The sequence below is a fragment of the Cucumis sativus genome, chromosome 6, assembly GCF_000004075.3.
Source record: "Cucumis sativus cultivar 9930 chromosome 6, Cucumber_9930_V3, whole genome shotgun sequence".
In the NCBI taxonomy this organism is placed as follows: domain Eukaryota; kingdom Viridiplantae; phylum Streptophyta; class Magnoliopsida; order Cucurbitales; family Cucurbitaceae; genus Cucumis; species Cucumis sativus.
In genome coordinates, this window is record NC_026660.2 from 18,254,915 (window position 1) to 18,271,435 (window position 16,521).

Genomic DNA, 16,521 nt, shown 5'->3' on the forward strand with positions numbered 1-16,521 from the left:
ATACATCAACTTGTAAAACATAAAAGATTAGTTGTGGCGATGACAAAATTGTATACAATACATAGAAAATTTCAATCCACCATCGATTTCGGATTTGCTCGCCTTTAGAAACTCTTTTAGCGTCAAGGGAAAATAAGCAAATGGTTAGGAATCTCAATTTTGTATTTCATATTCATTGGCAGCATATTAAAATTTTTGGATCTCTAGTTAAAACTCCTACAGTTGGTAGTTTCTCACGAAATACTATGTATAAGCCATTAAGTATTTTTAGGGATAAAGAACATAAGCATATTATATTCATTATATTCAAAATTTGCACTATTTAGATCGAAAAACTAAAAAACAGAAATTGTTTGCCAAACACATTCACAACTCTCTACGAATAACACAAACAAAATTGAGAATATTACCAAACAACCCCTAACCTTTTCAACTCCCTGCGAACATCATCTTGTGTAATATAACCCTGTGCTTATTGAACTGCTTGGCAAATGATGAAAATGATGTTAGCGCAACATAAGCAACGTCAATCTCAAAGTCAGAGGTTTGATTCCCACGCCCAATATATAGTAAATAAAGTAAGAATGGAACAGATCCAAGATATATAATATACCATCAAAGTAGACCCAATCAAGAGTTACAATTGACCAAATTTTCAGTAAAAACAGACTTGTTATCATGAGAGTTAGAGAGTATTTTATAAAGCTCATACAGCTAGCTTTTTACATGCATATTCTACAACAAAAACACTCACAAACCCGGTTGTTGTTGACTACGAGCTTACACAATGCTACATCCTTCGTAACCTGAAAACGGAACTTGACTTGGATTCTCCAACAGAATCGATAAAATTTGATAAGTCCAACAAATTCATTATATAAGGTATAGATTAATTGGTTTTAGCGGGTTTGGTAAGGATATGAAGTTGATACTTTTCTGCAGCTTGCAGTCATCTTGTGTATGTTAGATGGCTGTTGATCCAAGGAAAGATCGGATGCGCTGCAGCAGCTCGGCTTTCACTGAATCTGGAACTGAGGCTACACGACATCATTTGAACTAAAGTCAGCAACGAGTTTGGCTATAACCAGAAGCACAGTTGAATGGTTGAATGAGATAAGATTATGACTAGATATGCAAGTCATCAAAACAACTCTAGAGTCGGAGTACAGAAAAAGGACAAGAAAAGTTAATGTCATGGCAAGTACATTTTATCGTGGCGAGCAATTCACCTTCATAAGAAAAAATTTTAAACGTGAACAACACATAAATCGACCGGAACATAATGGACTATGAACGTTTAATTGGTAAATGGCTATGGAAAGTCTCCTCTTGTGCTTGATTCTTTAGGTGCAGTTTAAAAACACATTATCCTTTGTAACATAATGGATGCAAGTTTAAATTTTTGAGGGTGTCCCTCATGAGAACCAATGAAAACCCCTTGATGACTTCAATTCTTTCTCCATTGTGTTAAGCTTGGTGCTTTGGAAGAGTGTGAAAATCAAACTTCGCCAGGAGTAAAAGTGAGTTTTTTCCAAGTTCTTACTGACTCGTATTCAGAATATTCCTCAACAATGACACACATACGAATACACACTACATATATAACAAGAATTCACCTTAACAATTTATAAGAAATGAAATTTGCATGAGCTTTGAATAGTTCATGACTACTTTCTATCAAGCAAGCATAACTCATCGGTTCTATTGTTTTGGGCAAAAAATTTTACTCAATATATTTTCTAATTATCAATCATTCTCTGAGTCATAACATCCGATTTGACTCCTTATAATTTGATTTGATGTAAAGGAATTCTTCAAATGTTATTGACTTTTTATATTGGGTTGATAGCTATGAACTCATACAGCTGTGGATCCAAATTTTTTTTATGGGGGCTTCGTAATTCGGTAAAAATAATCTGAAAAAAAATGCAAGCAGTGGGGTTTGAACTGGGGTCTAGAGGGGCTGGATGACATTTTTATCACTGGGTTAAATATGGTATTGGTATAGTTACAGTTATGTATATACATAAAGAACACAATGTTGAGGGAGGCTTGAGCCCCCTAGACCTATATTAAATCCCCCGATAATCTCTCATACATTGGCACGTGGGTCCTCTAATTTGATTACTCCAAATCACCATACTTAAGCATACAGGATAATAACTGTGAGGAATGTGGTGAGCACATGAATCTCACAGGCTTACAAATGCAGGACAGAATATAATTGGGTTTGTATACAGATAGAGTTGGTTGCACCTCATCTTGTGTCATAAAAGTACGTAAACTATAAGCCTTTCTAGGATACATAAACGTGAAGTTTTCTTGCATCATATGTAACAATTGTTAGAGGGTGTAGCATATCAAGGATCCTTTCAGCAGCAAAAGCAGTCAAATGATAACGTATCAGAAGTTTATGATAAGTGCAACCAATAGCAACCACTTCTAAAATGGAAAGTGAGAACGAACCTCTGCCTTTTGGAGTAATGACCTGCACAAGGTCATCAACACTGACATTGTTCCTTCCTTTCTTCCTTACATATGCCCTAGAGAAACAACAGAGAGATTCAAAAGTCTTAGCCTTGGAATGAAAGAATTGATAGGATCATGTAGCAAATCTCCACTTCCAGGACTGTTAATGAAAGACCCATAGACAAAACTAGAACTGCATCAGTTCTAATGTTCCGTTTGAATTAATTTCAATGCAACCTTTACACATCAAGCCACGCCCTCTAGCGTTTTTCTTTCAGCAATTACTCGTTAATTAGTGACTAATACGGTACAGGAAATGATCAAACATTTGTAGAAAAACAACAGAAACACTAAATCGATACATGAATTTAATGAATACAGAGGAGAGCGGAACCTGCAAAGTGCTTTCATCTCATCTTTCCAGCCGCATTCAATGAGCCTCTCTCTCAAGAGCTCTTTCAGCCGCTCTTTCTCACCACTTTCAATCAGCTGTCCAGGAAGAAATCCAATCAAAATCATAAAGAAAAAAAGACAAACGAACCGAATAAACTGCAGACCTTGATGTTGATTGATTCTTGAAAAGTGGGTTGGTGTTCTCGATCATCCTCCGGTTCAGGCGTCGGAGGCCGATTAATAGAAGCCCTCCTGTCGCAGCAGAAATTAGGGCATGGCAATTATAGCCACGGATTGAAGCTTCAAGAATTAGCCCCATCGATGCGAAAATTTCAATTTGGTAAAGTGATGATCTGATGAAAGACGACCAGAAATCTGACTGAGGAGAGACTTACATTCAATTATCAAATATTATGGTTAGAGATTGTTCTTGACAAATATTCACTTTCACGGCGACACAGCGCGTCCAACTACACCGCGAGGAACAGCTGACTGGAGACGACGAGAAGCGGCAGATTTTATTATTATCTATTTATATTATTTTTTTCTACTGCCTTAAAGAAAATGAAAATACTTAAACTAAAATGAAATAAGATTTAAATACATTAACAAAATAGTGTTTTTTTAAAGATGAACAAAATAGTGTTTTTTTAAAATGATCAAAATAGTGATTAAATCTTATGTAGTGAATTTGTTTTCAATGAGAACACTTAGTAGAGACCATAGGACGTTGTATTTAAAAATAACCTACTTTAGTATTGTTTTTTAATTTGCTCTCTATTTATTTTATGGTAATATTTTAAAATTTGTACAAACGTTTTTAAATGATATAGTAGTTGGATCCAAGCTTCATGATTAAAAAAAAAAAAACCTTGCATATCTATGTCTATGTATCATGTTAGTGGTGATCTCTTGAAGTTGATTTCATGAAATATACGAGTGATAGAGTCTTTTTCTTGTCTAACTTTCATCGCCAAGATAAATATTTCATGTACAGTTAATAATTAACTATGCTCAGGCATGTTCAACTAAATAACAATTAACATTATTTTTTTTCTCTCATGTTGATTGCTCGGTCTCATTCTTACTACAGTTAAGGAATGTTTAAAAACGATAGCTAAAATATTTAAGTGTTAGGTTATAGTAAAATTTACGTAACTATGACTAGTCGCATAATTACAACAACCGCATTTTATGGAACTTCTTGTTTTCTTCTTTGAGCATTCATGTATGATTAAATGACAAGAGATGATGCATTGATGTCAACATCTATGGTAGTACCATTAGAATGGAATCCAGCGGGACAAACCCAACAGGTTACTAACCATCGTCCTCAAATAAATATTAGTTAGACATATAAGAATAAGTCATGTTGCACGAGTAGCTGAAAATTTAGTTAATTTTATTTAACATAAGATCATAAGCAAACAATATTAAATTTATAAACATAAAATTTGAGGCACTAAAAGAGTATTTTCCAACTTTTCTTAGGTTATATTGTGAGGTATAAAAACATTATGAAATTGATATATTTGTTTTTTTCTTTAAAGAATGAACAAAAACTTTTTATATCATGGCGGGAAAACCCCTCGAAAGGACAAGGAAATGTCCAAAGAGCCCCCATAACAATTAAAGAAGACCTACTCATATTGCCTGAGCGATAAAGTAGTACGTCAGGGCTATTTTCGTCATATAAATTTTCCATCCTCCTCTTCCCGCCATTACAAATCCCCAAAATTTCATCGTTCAATCAGAATAATCTGCTCAGATCGAAAGCCATTTCTCAGTCATCGGTTCATTCAGGTTCCGGATATGGAGGAAGAGGAGTTCGGCGAGGCTATCCGACCGGAATTTCCGACGGGACGAGTGAAGAAGATAATGAAGCTCGACAAGGACATTGGCAAAGTGAATTCAGAAGCCTTGTTTCTAGTTTCATGCGCCACCGAACTCTTCCTTAAGCTTCTAGCTGAAAAATCTGCAGAATCCGCCGCTGAGAAGAAACGGAAGACCGTGAAGCTTGAACACATTCGAATGGCCGTCAAAAGGCATCGCTCGATCAGTGATTTTCTTCTCGATTCGCTTCCTCTTCCGTCTCAGCCGTCGGATGCGCCGGCGAAGGACGAGAATCGCACTCGCGCTGTTGTTGATAAAGTGGCTCCTGAAGGAACGCGTCGAATCGATGATTTCTTTCGTCGGTCAACTAAGACAAAGTCGGCGGAGACCGAGTCATAGGCGCCCAATCTTCAACAGGCAAAAGCTTACAAGCACACTTTATGGCTTACTTTTTGGCGTTTTTTGTCTCGAGTTAGCAACTCCATATTTGACCATTAGAGGATAAAATTGTTTGTTACTGAACATTACATGACTTATACTATCTTGTTCATTTCAACAAATTTTCATCTTAATTTCGCATAAGAACAACATTCAAAACTATGAACACTGAATTGATGCAGTTGAGATGAAGTTTGATACAATGTGGACAATCAAAACGAGGGGTGGTTGTGGTTGACTTTCACTCTCTGTGTATAAGCATTATTTTGTGGACCTAAATCGAGGTTTGTACAGGAAAAATAATTGAAATGAAAAAGGAAGTTAAAGACGGAATAATTACTCGAGTATCTTCTCTATTTTCCAATAAGACATAAGCTTATTCGCAGGCTTGAATGATTCCCTCAAACTTTATTCTGTGGGATTATCATTTTGAATGGCATTTGAACTTGAAGTTATGCAGTGAACTAAGGAGATATTGGGCCAGAAAATGTGGATACCACCGAAGCTGTTTCATCTCTGACATGAGAAACAAGGTTGTGTCGAAGAGCTATAGTTTGTCCAGGTGATTTTCTCCCTTCCTTCATAATAGAAATGCCTTGAGTTGCTGAATTTATGATGTTTGATTCCAATTGTTGGATTCCAAGAGAAATCCTTCTATTCGAAGCTATGGCATTGCTATAACCCCCATTAATACTAGCATTTGAAAGACGCCGACTGCTGGTGCTTGGCCTTGGTCCATAGAAGTTATCTGGCTGGATTATGACCTGTGTTTGCACCTTTTTCTTCTCCTGCTAGAGAAAAAACCATCATTTAAAACCAAACCACCTACAGAAAATTGGTAAATAGTTTTGCAGAAGAGTAGATAAAATTTTGTGGTGTGGGTATCGGGGAAAGAAGAGATCCGCTTTCACCATGTTGAGATTCATATTTAGAAGTCTGTGACCTTACTTGAGTAGATCTATTCTAAAGGTTTTACAACTGTATCCTTTAGTTCTAAAGATTCATATTTAAAAGTATGCTGCAGGGAAACATTGAACTTACCCTTAGTCTCCTCTTCTCCTCCTCCTTTTCCTGTCTCATGGCATTGTATTCCTCCAACATTGCTAGCAAAGGCACCTGAAAATAGGACACATGTTTTTCCATAATTAACAGATAACTTTGTATTCTTGGCAAGGTGGGAGAAACAAAGAAAAACTACTAAGTCTTAATTTTAGGGACAAGACATGGATGCTCTACATGCTTAAGTTTTGGTAATCTTGTATATCTACCAAAGTCTGTTTCATTTGAAATTGCCTAAGAAGGTACTTCAATTGGTTTATCCCAGCTTTTAATTTTCTTTCTCTACCTTGAATATCTGACCCTTTTAGATGTTTCTAGAAGATCATTTATAATATTTAGAATCATTTTCTCTGATAACAAATACCTATATAGCTTACCTCATCATACAAGAACACTTTGCTTCTTTCTGCCTCCCAATTCTTAGTCTTTTCCAGAAGCAATTCCACCAATGCTGCAGTTTACGCCATTTTCAAGAGGAGAGAGATAGTGAAGTCATTTTAAAATCCTAGTTATATGTTCAAATTTCTAGAAGCTCACATCTCTTTGGCCTGGAAAGATATTGTACTGAAAGATGGTCTGGACAATTTAAGACAACCCATCTTTAAAGCCTTCCTTGCAGTTCATGGAAATTATTGCTGATATTACCTGGAATTTTGTTGACTGCTATTCTTGCTCGTTCTGCACGCCTGAGATTCTTGTGAGCGCCTCTGCTGACTGAGTATCGACTTTGATCCTGAAAGCTCATATTTATAGTCAATATTTATGTTTAAGATTGCATCAAGTAATTCTCTTTTCTAGCTTAGAGGAAAGTTACCAACCATACTATATTCTTCCAACCAGCGCTCTTCATCACATGCTAACATCCATTTCTCAACTTTCTCCATTATAGTCTTCCGGCTATATGCTTCTTCTTTTGCTCTGAATATCTGTTCATCCATGCTTGCGAGGAGATTAGCATGGTCAATTTCCCCTTTTGCAGTACACAGAAGTCAGTTTCAGGATTACTATAGATTATTCTGATTGAGCGATGAAAATTACTATACATTGATGCCATTACACACTGTACCAGAATTAATAAGATTTATTATTTTTTCCATTTCCGATCTTGAAGGTATCTCCATGTGCGATTTGTTACATATATCTTCCAGATCCTTCTGTTTCTTGATAAACAGCTCTTTCATCTTGCTTGCTTTTAGTTGATCAAGCCGTCTGACTTCAGCCTCAGCCTTGAAATATTTTATCTCACGTAATTAGCACCTAATTCATTAAATTTTTTATTTACCTACACCACACGTTGGTAATACCTGCTCGATTATATCTACCGCAAGGCTCCCAGGTTCAGATATTTCAGTTGACGAGACTGATAATAGACGAATTACATGGGAAAACAATCGGCGATCACCATAAGGTGAATCCATAAGATCCCACAAGTTTGTCAATGCTTTCCCAAGATTGTGAAGCTGCAGAAAACATTGCAGCAATTTATTGAATAGTGTCTTCTTTTACAGTATTGGGGCAGTTGGCATTTGAAGATTGAAACCATTAGTTTAGATGTAGGTAAACGATGACTGCTGGTTTCACTTAGTTTTTGATGACTTTGTGTTTTTTTATACTACAGTAACATTTGTGTTTAAGTTTGTGATAATTTTGTGCTTTTCATACTCGCATACAATTATGGTAGTGATCAGATTTAGCTCTAGCAGTTGAACTTTTTCTATTTTTGGATGTAGCATAAATATGTCGTTTGGTAAGTACAAGTTTTTATCACCTTTTCAAGTCGTTGCTGTTTTTCGTCCTTAAGAGACTCCACAGTGCATTTAAGCTTTTCTAAAATGGAGTCGCTAATGTTCTTTGATCTTCCAAACGGGTCGTCCAGGCTTGGGTGAATCTTGGTGATAATCGTGGAAGCATCCATCCCCAGTGTTGCAGACAATTTGTGGACTGTGTCTATGTATTTCCCCACTCTCTGAAGCCTTTCATTCTATCAAAAAGAAAATCGAGAAGAATGGGTATGCAAACAAACTTAGAAGTTGAAAACATCCTGTGTTGTGTGTGTCATGTCATGTATGCGTGTTTCCATTTATAGAAAAATCTTAACTATATGTGGCTCAAATAAGCACCTTTTCACTGTGAAGTCTCTGTAACTCATTCTGATATTCCTCAAGTTTATTCAGGGAAAGATCATTCTCATTCACAATGACAACAGGCGAGGAATCATCACACTCTGACTGGCCCCCTATTTCTGCAGAGATTTTGAGGATTTGTCCTTGTACGGACCTGAACTGTTTCACCCTCTCCTCTTTTCTCAGCCGCATCTCCCTCAGAGCTGGAGTTATTGAATCAAGCTGCTCTTTCAAAGTTCCCGTCATCTTTTCTGGCTGATCAGACACGTCCAATCAACACATACAATTGGGTGAGAACTTGAGACACGTCAAATTACATATAAAAATGATTGATGTTATGATATTATTGTGATAGTTTAACAATTTAAGCAATGATTTGAACTGATGGAAGAGGTTTGGTTTGGAGAATAATCATCATTGCATACCCGTCCAGGAAGAGAACGTTCTCCAAGGGACAGCAGAAGATGGGTAAACTCAGCCTCAGCTTCTGCAAGTTCCTGATGAAGTCGAGCTCTAGACACATTTGCACCATCAACTTTTTTCCGGTAAACTTCTAAACACTCTTGTTCCAATTCCAGAAGAACCTTCTCTCTGTCAAATTGATCTTCTCCCACTTCGTCCCAAATCATCTGTTATCATTAGTTTACTTTAGTTAATACAACTAATAAATAGATAGTGTAAGAACAAACAAAGTCCATATCCATGCCTGCAACTCCTGAAGTAGATATCCACATGAAGTTTCAAGCATAGTTGAACTTCGCATTCCAATTGGAGTTTGGAATGAAGACATCCTTTCTTGGAAAATTTGGATGGAGTATTTTCCCAAACCTCAAGCCTTCAAAGTTTGTGTTAATCAACTGAAAAGTTGGTTGGAGAAAGAGAGAGAGAAGGGAAAGATAGAGAGGTGGGTTTTAGTTTTTGCTTAAACGACAAGCGTAGGGTGTATGTGACAGAGGGTGGGTATAGTGCGTTTCGTGTATGCTTTAGTTCAAAGGATCACCATTTATCTCTTCACCTTTATCCTTTCCTTTCCTTTTCCCTTCTCCCTCCTCTATCATTTCGTCTTCCATTTTATTAACCATTAAGACAGCGAGTCCCCGTCTTCCTCCATTAATAAGATGACCTCTCTTATTCTCAACTCCTACATCTCTTTTTACACTCTCCTCCTCCTACAACAGCCTATCCCCCCACCCCAAATAATAATACAACAACAAATACAAGTGTAAAGAGAGCTAATATTTTTCAGAACTTGATTCTCAAGCAACCCTCCTTTTGGTTATGTATACAATATTAGCCTTCAATGAACGAAATAACAGCTTTGTTTTGTTTTTCTTCTTCTTTTGATCTCCATTCGTGTCCGGGCCACAATTCATCAAATCTTACAAACACAGACCCTAACTCATAAAATATTAAAATTTTAGATAAGTGCCACTCACCATTTTAGATTGAGCGAAGAACTTTTAGACTTTCATCAAGGTCATACCCTTTTATTTACTATTAGGTCAATCCGTTATGGTTTATAACTTTGATCCTATTTGGTAACTATCTTGTGTTTGACTTTTGTTTTTGAAAATTAAGTCTACAAACACTACTTTCACCTCCAAATTTATTTGAAAACTAAAACGATGTTTTTAGAATTTAATTAAGCATTCAAACACAACACTTGTATGCAAATCAATGTAAAAACTAGAAATGAGATAAACTTAATTTTGATTAAAAAAAAGAAGAAAGAAATGATTACCCTAGGAAGGACGTTTGTTTCTATATTTTTCTTTTGAATTGAAGTTATGTTCTCAACAAATTTTTAGGCTCAAAAGTAAAAGCATTGTCTTAAGACATGCAAGTACAGGATATCTTTAGTGAGACAAATGTTGTTGGTTATATTCCAACTTATATTATATGGAAATTTGTTTGCTGCTAAAACAAGATTTTACTTTCCCCAATTTTCTAATGGTAGCTTTGTTTTGTCCACATCTTATAATCTACCTTTTTTTTTTTTATAATAAAAAAGAAAATTCTCTTTGTTTCTTATTAGAGTTAATCTTGTGGAAGAAGAAGTGGAAAAAGGTTAGGGATACGAAGAGTGTGAAGGACTCAATAAATTGATAAAGACATTGGCGTTGGTGACTTCACAGCTTCAAGAGCTTCGAAGACAACTCTAAACCAACGAGTTAGCCCCTAATAAGATGTTGCTTCTTCAATAGGTATTCTATTGTTTCCTCCAACGGTTCAAACTATTATCTACGCTATTATATTTATTTTTCATCATTCTTATTTTTTTCAACTTTCTTTCCTTTTTCATCCTTATTCTATTTAAATTTTCTATTTTACCCTTACAAAAAAAAACTTTTGAAAATATTTAACAAAGATGATAAAATAATTTTATCTAACAAATTAGTATTCATAAACTATATTATTTAAGTGACTTCAAATTTTGTATTGTTAATTCTATTAGTGATATTAATAGTTATTTAAGTACTATTTTATTAATATGTATGAGCATAACCTAATTAAGCTGAAGAGTGGGAATATGGCATAATAAATAGAATAGGTTTAGGCAATAATTACAAAATAAATAAAAAAATCAAATATTGTTAATATATACATAAATTGCACATTACTCTCTTTTATGAATAAATAAATAATTATCTTAATAACTTTATGGGCATATTATATATAAACTAAATTATACGGTATCCTTCACTGCCATCTTTCTAACTCTTTTTTCTTTTTCGATATCCGTTAATATCTGAATTTGCTTACTCTCAACAGAAGGGTGTCAAGTTAACTAAGAGAAAATATAGATAGATAAATGATCATTATAGAATGAACTCATGATATTTTAAGTGGTCACTGTGTCTCAATTTTACTATATTCGAGAAACTTACCAATTAAAAATGACGAAAACATATATTAACTTTTGTTTTTGGTTGTTTGTCAACCATCTGATTTGAACGTTGGAATTACTGCAACAAATACCAAAACTTTGGCTTTCCATTTTTTGTTTTATCTTTCCCTAAATACTGTTATTTGAACTGATAAAATGGTTAACGCTTACATCAGTTATTTTACATCTCACATGTTAGTTGTTTTATATGTATTATTATAATAAAAGTTTCAAACTCCTTCAAACTTAATTATTGATAATAATTTTTTAAAAAAAGTAACTGCAAAACATCTCTAACACAGTTTTTTTGGTACTTTCAATTGTATGATTTTGATAATTATTGTTCCTTTCAATTATTCAAAATTTAGTTATTTAGCTTTTTTTCCGTTCCATTTTAAAAACCTTTTTACATGTATAAATTAACTTTGAATGATTAGAGTTAGGATTTAATAAAATTCAATGAATTAAAACTAGACAATTAAAAGTATAAGCTTAAAATCGAACAAATTTCAAAATTACGTTTAACTTTGGAGGTGAAATACTACAAAACAATTCTAACAACAATTAGAATTAGGACACGTGTTGTCGATACGAGGAACAATTAAAATGCAAATGAAGATTAGAAGGAAAAAAATAACATAATGATGCCAACATTCTGTCTAAGCACGAGATTCCAATTCACTTTGTATAACTCCAAGAATACAATTATCTATAACCCCTTTTGGATCTTATGACAGTAACATGATCCAAGCAATGAAATTACAAAGAATTCCTATTACAAACAGGCAGCCCAAGAAACAAAATCCTCAAAAATTCTCAACATGTCTGTACAAAGCCTCCACAATTAGAGAACTCAAGTGATTGTGAAATTACAACAACGGAATATCAACTATTGGAACCGTGAGTAGAAAGTGGTACCTAATTTGGTATCAAACCAGGCTTTGAGATGGCGGAAGATTATTGGAATCGGCACAAGACCAGAAGTGCAATATGAATTGGTTAGGGGAAGTGAGAGTTTAGAGATGCTGGACTAGATAAAAAAATACAACTCCAGTGTTCATCTTCTCTGCCACCAGTCCGGGACTTTCAACCGTCTGCTACGGTGAACGGCGAGTTTAACTGCAGGAAGCTTGTGCTTCACCTGTCTCCATAACATGTTGACAGCATCTTCTTTCTTTGGAGGGTACTGAAATTCATAGTGACGGGAGATTTCCTTTAGTTGCTTCCACATTTCAATCCATCTCTCTTTAGGAAATTCCCTGAGTTTCTCAACCATGTAACCAGGTTGCAGTGCCTCTTCGAAGGAAAAAAACAATGTGAATTGACTGTAGTCGATTTCATCCTCGTATGGCAGCTCTATTTGATCACTTACGATAACGGGAACACAGTGGCTTACAATAGCATCAAATAGCCGGCAAGATGATGGAGTGTCTCCGGCAGGATGCAGACAGAACTTTGACGATCGCATCCCTTGAGAAGACTGGAGTTACCAGAAGAAGATAAAAGAATGAGATAAACTGGATTTTTTTCCATTAACCTTAAAAAGCTGTATCTATATGAAAATAAACTTTTGTCCTTTGAACTTTTTGTAACAGAAATTTAAGAAGTTAAACTAATATATGCATATTAATTATCTCGTTTCTTGTACCCCTAATATTTTTTCTTACCATCCAAAACTACCCCAAGGAGAAATCAGCTTGTAAGTTTTCATGAGTAGATGCATTACTTTTAGATGACAGGAGGATTATGGGATTTTTATTCAAAACATAAACAAAAATATAAAACAAAACAAATTAAGAAATAAGTTTTGATGTTTGCTTTGTTCTGGTCAAGGTCTATGGTATAGCTTACTAAATTCAAAGCAGCAGAGTAAAATGCACAAAGTTTTCCCAATAAAATGGTCAAATAGAAACTATTTAGCAATAAGCTAACTGCATATAAATCGTACCGTCTTTATGCTTTTCTCTGTTGCAGCACTTCGTTCATAGTGAACATCGTCATAACCATCTAATATCTTTGCTAATTTGACACGAATAATGCCATCCTGAATCATGTTAATAACATTCAGTTATAAACAATTCCACGTCAACAAAGTTCTTCTACTTCCCTGAAAAAGAATCCAGATTTTAGAATTGAATCAGTCATGAAACTTTAGTCAACTTACATCTTTTCTGAATGTCTTTCCCTGAAAGAAGAGAAGTGTTGGGCGAGACTCAAATGGGTCTGGAGGGTTGTCATCAATGAAAGAACTCACAACGTGCACATATGGTGCTACCACATCTTTGCCCAAATTTGACATGGTTTTTGGATACCGACCAAAATCCACGACAATTTGAATTGAGGCATTCACCTGGTTTCGGAGAAATCTGAAAGCATTAGGATGTGTCATAGGAATGACATGGTCTCTGCCTTTAGATCTCTGCCAGTACTTGGATTCGCTCAAGAATTTCATGAGATCAATCTGAGGAAACATTAGTCAAATGATCAAAGCCTATCAATTGAGTGAAGCACAGTTCACTTGATCTAAATCACACAACAAAGAAAATTTCATATAACTTCTCTTCAATACTTTCAAAACTGAGAAAATAAAATTTCAAATAAAAGAACTCTAATACTAAGACAAATTAGATGCTGACAATCAGAAGAATACAAATAAAAGTCAAGCCATATTTATAAATTTAAGATAAGAGTAAGTACTCAAACGCATAATTCTTTGGCAGAATAACAATGGATGGAGCCTAATCTTCATTTACCAACAGATGGAGTGAACCAAAATATAGTAAGATATCATGATCAGATGAATAATTTTCCTAAATAGTGGATTTGTAGATCCATAAGTTCATTACAAGTCAACTACCACAATTCGGCTACTGCAATAGATTAATAACAAGAAGGAATGTGGCAAAGAGTCGCAATTGCAACCACAAGATTTACATTAAACTAACATGTCTTTCCCTGGATCTGCATTTCACTCAGTCTAAGATTGCTTAGCCGGTTCAAATTCAATTATAAGCATACGATATTACTTTCCCCTCTTTACATCCACTTTACTCACCATCAAACAGTCAACCAAAGCGCTAAATGAATGAATTGAAAATCATCACAATCCAAGAACTGTTGATGGGAAAAAAAACCCCGGTCCAAGAATTGCAAAAGAATCATCTAAACGTAGGAATATCAATTTAAAACCTACTTGAGACTATAGGCTAAAAGCATTCGCTGAATTCGAGGATCATAATAGAATCCCGCACGGAAAATCCCTCCAAAACCCAAGGATATGGAGTCAGATAGAGAACATAGCCAAGGTCTAAACAAGAAGCCAATATGAAATTACAGAATTCAAGAAGAACTACAAACTTAAAACTGTATAATCAACTGCCAAGGTACCTGCAATTGGTGATCCACCTCCGTAGCCGGATCGGTCATATTACGTCCATGTGAATTAAAACTCAAGGAAGAGAAAAACGGCACAAAAAAGGCATCGGCATTCTCCGGATCCATAACTCTAACCGCATCTCTGCCATCGCCAGTAGCTTCGTGTAAAAGCGAACCCATCATCCAGTACTCCACGCTATGCTGTCGCTTCAATCCCGAGTTTCTAGGCCAGGGAGGCCAAGTGGAGGCGGTGACAGGAGTCTGGTCCAAGTTCCGGCGATTAAGTATGCCGACATTGAAACGACGAGGAAGGTCATACATGTAGACTCTGAGAGGAGGGTCAGTGGTACAAGGGAAGGGGGAAATTGGCTGAGACTGAAGAAGAGGGAAGAAGTAGGATCTGATGTCGACGGTTCCGACGAGGACTGAGCAAGAAATGAATAAGATGACAGAGAAAATGAGGAAGAAGATAGCTTTAGAATACATCGCCGGAGGAAAAGATCTTCGGCCGGAATTTCTGCGTGAACCGAATTCTTACAAATTCTATAGCCACGGGTGGTTCGTTCCTCGGTGGCCTTCCTTGCGTTGAGAAGACGAAATGAATAATCTTTTTTCTAAACAAAATATTATTAGACCCAAAAATTGGGATCAAAATAGAATTTGTTTATTTTGTTTAAATCGAAAGTTTTTCTTATCATTGTTAACTAAATTTGTTGCAACAATTGTAGTCTTCATGTTCGTTTTACAATTCATGTTCGTTTTTGTTTTCAATCGCTATTTTTTATTCTCGTGATAAAAATAATAAAGAAATAAAATGGAGAGAGCAAGAAGCTACGACGAAATCATAATTCAAGACGTATAATGTTAAGATAAATAATATACTTCACTTTTGTGTATGGATGCATTTTCTTATTATCGTGGAATCTGCTAGTTTTCTCTTATTTTGATAATTGAATTTAGATTAATGTTTAGAATATGATTGATTGATGACCATGTGTGGTTGACTAATTAGTGAGTTGGTAACTCTATTTTCAATTTAACTCTTTATGAGTTACACGTGGATTTTGTGTAGTGTAATATATATGATTGGTGGATAGTGCGACTCAATTACGTTAGTTGTTTTGATTGTTAGAACTACTCATCTAGTTTAGTATGTTCCATGGAGCTTATTGTTTATCTGTTTATCCATGCAATTATAATGTTTAAAAAACAACTTTATAATTACATTGGTATTTGACTAGTTGTTTTTACGTAATAATTGGTTATTGTTGTAATGTTATTTATAAATTTGTTAGACATAGAACAGTGGTACAGTTCTACATATTTTTGTGGAAAATCATCACCAATAACATGTTATCAATTGGAGAAATGATTACTAATCACATGTTATTAGTGTGATACAAAATAATACTGATAGCATGATATTAGTAATACAAGCTACCGCTAGCTAATATCAATTAGATCACTAGTAGCATTGTATAGGTGATATGAGCTATCATTGATAACCACGACGAATGAAGATGGAGACGTATGCAGATAATTTCAATCCAATATTTTGCAACAAAAGTTGAGAATAAATTTGGTCAACCGTTTAGTTTTGTTTCGATTTGTCATGGGTTGTGAGCTTTAAGACTTTTTTGTCTTTTCGAGCATGTGCCTTTTTCCACTTGTGTTGTAAATACAATATTTTTTTTCATTACCATAAATGCAATTGAACATTATTTATGCAACATGACCTTCTTTTATTTTGAAATATTCAAAATTACTCACGTATAGGTTCATGTAAAATAAAATCATTTATTTTAAATAAATGGATTTTTACTATAATGATTGGGTTGGACAATTTGGACTTTCTACCTCAATGATAAAAGGCCATACATCCATACACAAATAAAGAATAAAAAATAAAAGGGAGAGTTGCAAATTTAGCAATTAGATTAAAAA

General features: G+C 34.9%; 4 protein-coding genes and 1 long non-coding RNA gene across 7 annotated transcripts; 2 read left to right on the forward strand and 3 right to left on the reverse strand.

Annotated features, from left to right (window-relative positions):
• Nucleotides 1-574: 574 nt before the first annotated feature.
• Nucleotides 575-3,417, reverse strand: LOC101207670 (transcription and mRNA export factor ENY2). The gene is made up of 5 exons (XM_011659084.2): nucleotides 3,258-3,417; nucleotides 3,027-3,114; nucleotides 2,864-2,958; nucleotides 2,467-2,543; nucleotides 575-1,037 (listed from the first exon to the last, which is right to left on the reverse strand). Coding segments are annotated over exons 1-5 (336 nt in total). The 5' UTR covers nucleotides 3,260-3,417; the 3' UTR covers nucleotides 575-963.
• A 1,178-nt stretch (nucleotides 3,418-4,595) lies between these two features.
• Nucleotides 4,596-5,295, forward strand: LOC101207423 (DNA polymerase epsilon subunit C). Its single transcript, XM_004144152.3, has one exon. The coding sequence runs from the start codon at nucleotides 4,675-4,677 to the stop codon at nucleotides 5,092-5,094; it is 420 nt and encodes a 139-aa protein (XP_004144200.1). The 5' UTR covers nucleotides 4,596-4,674; the 3' UTR covers nucleotides 5,095-5,295.
• LOC101207179 (65-kDa microtubule-associated protein 8) lies at nucleotides 5,286-9,518 on the reverse strand. Of its 3 annotated transcripts, none has more exons than XM_011659085.2 (11): nucleotides 9,022-9,515; nucleotides 8,741-8,944; nucleotides 8,313-8,570; nucleotides 7,961-8,173; nucleotides 7,497-7,652; nucleotides 7,259-7,418; nucleotides 7,011-7,162; nucleotides 6,838-6,925; nucleotides 6,570-6,643; nucleotides 6,175-6,249; nucleotides 5,286-5,924 (listed from the first exon to the last, which is right to left on the reverse strand). In XM_011659085.2, exons 1-11 carry the CDS (start codon nucleotides 9,103-9,105, stop codon nucleotides 5,598-5,600), a joined length of 1,791 nt encoding a protein of 596 aa, XP_011657387.1. In that variant the 5' UTR covers nucleotides 9,106-9,515; the 3' UTR covers nucleotides 5,286-5,597. The 3 variants fall into 3 exon arrangements, 2 of the variants coding, with proteins under 2 accessions (XP_011657387.1, XP_011657388.1); XM_011659086.2 differs by having other exon boundaries at nucleotides 5,286-5,921; nucleotides 9,022-9,512; XR_004217507.1 differs by lacking the exon at nucleotides 5,286-5,924 and having other exon boundaries at nucleotides 6,185-6,249; nucleotides 6,730-6,925; nucleotides 9,022-9,518.
• On the forward strand, nucleotides 8,750-12,076 carry LOC116404587. Its single transcript, XR_004217509.1, has 3 exons — nucleotides 8,750-8,860; nucleotides 10,351-10,519; nucleotides 11,940-12,076. It is a non-coding gene; the product is annotated as an uncharacterized LOC116404587 (long non-coding RNA).
• LOC101206939 (probable arabinosyltransferase ARAD1) lies at nucleotides 11,830-15,063 on the reverse strand. Its single transcript, XM_004144150.3, has 4 exons — nucleotides 14,590-15,063; nucleotides 13,367-13,663; nucleotides 13,151-13,246; nucleotides 11,830-12,682 (listed from the first exon to the last, which is right to left on the reverse strand). The coding sequence occupies exons 1-4, from the start codon at nucleotides 15,061-15,063 to the stop codon at nucleotides 12,260-12,262; spliced, it is 1,290 nt and encodes a 429-aa protein (XP_004144198.1). The 3' UTR covers nucleotides 11,830-12,259.
• Nucleotides 15,064-16,521: the final 1,458 nt, after the last annotated feature.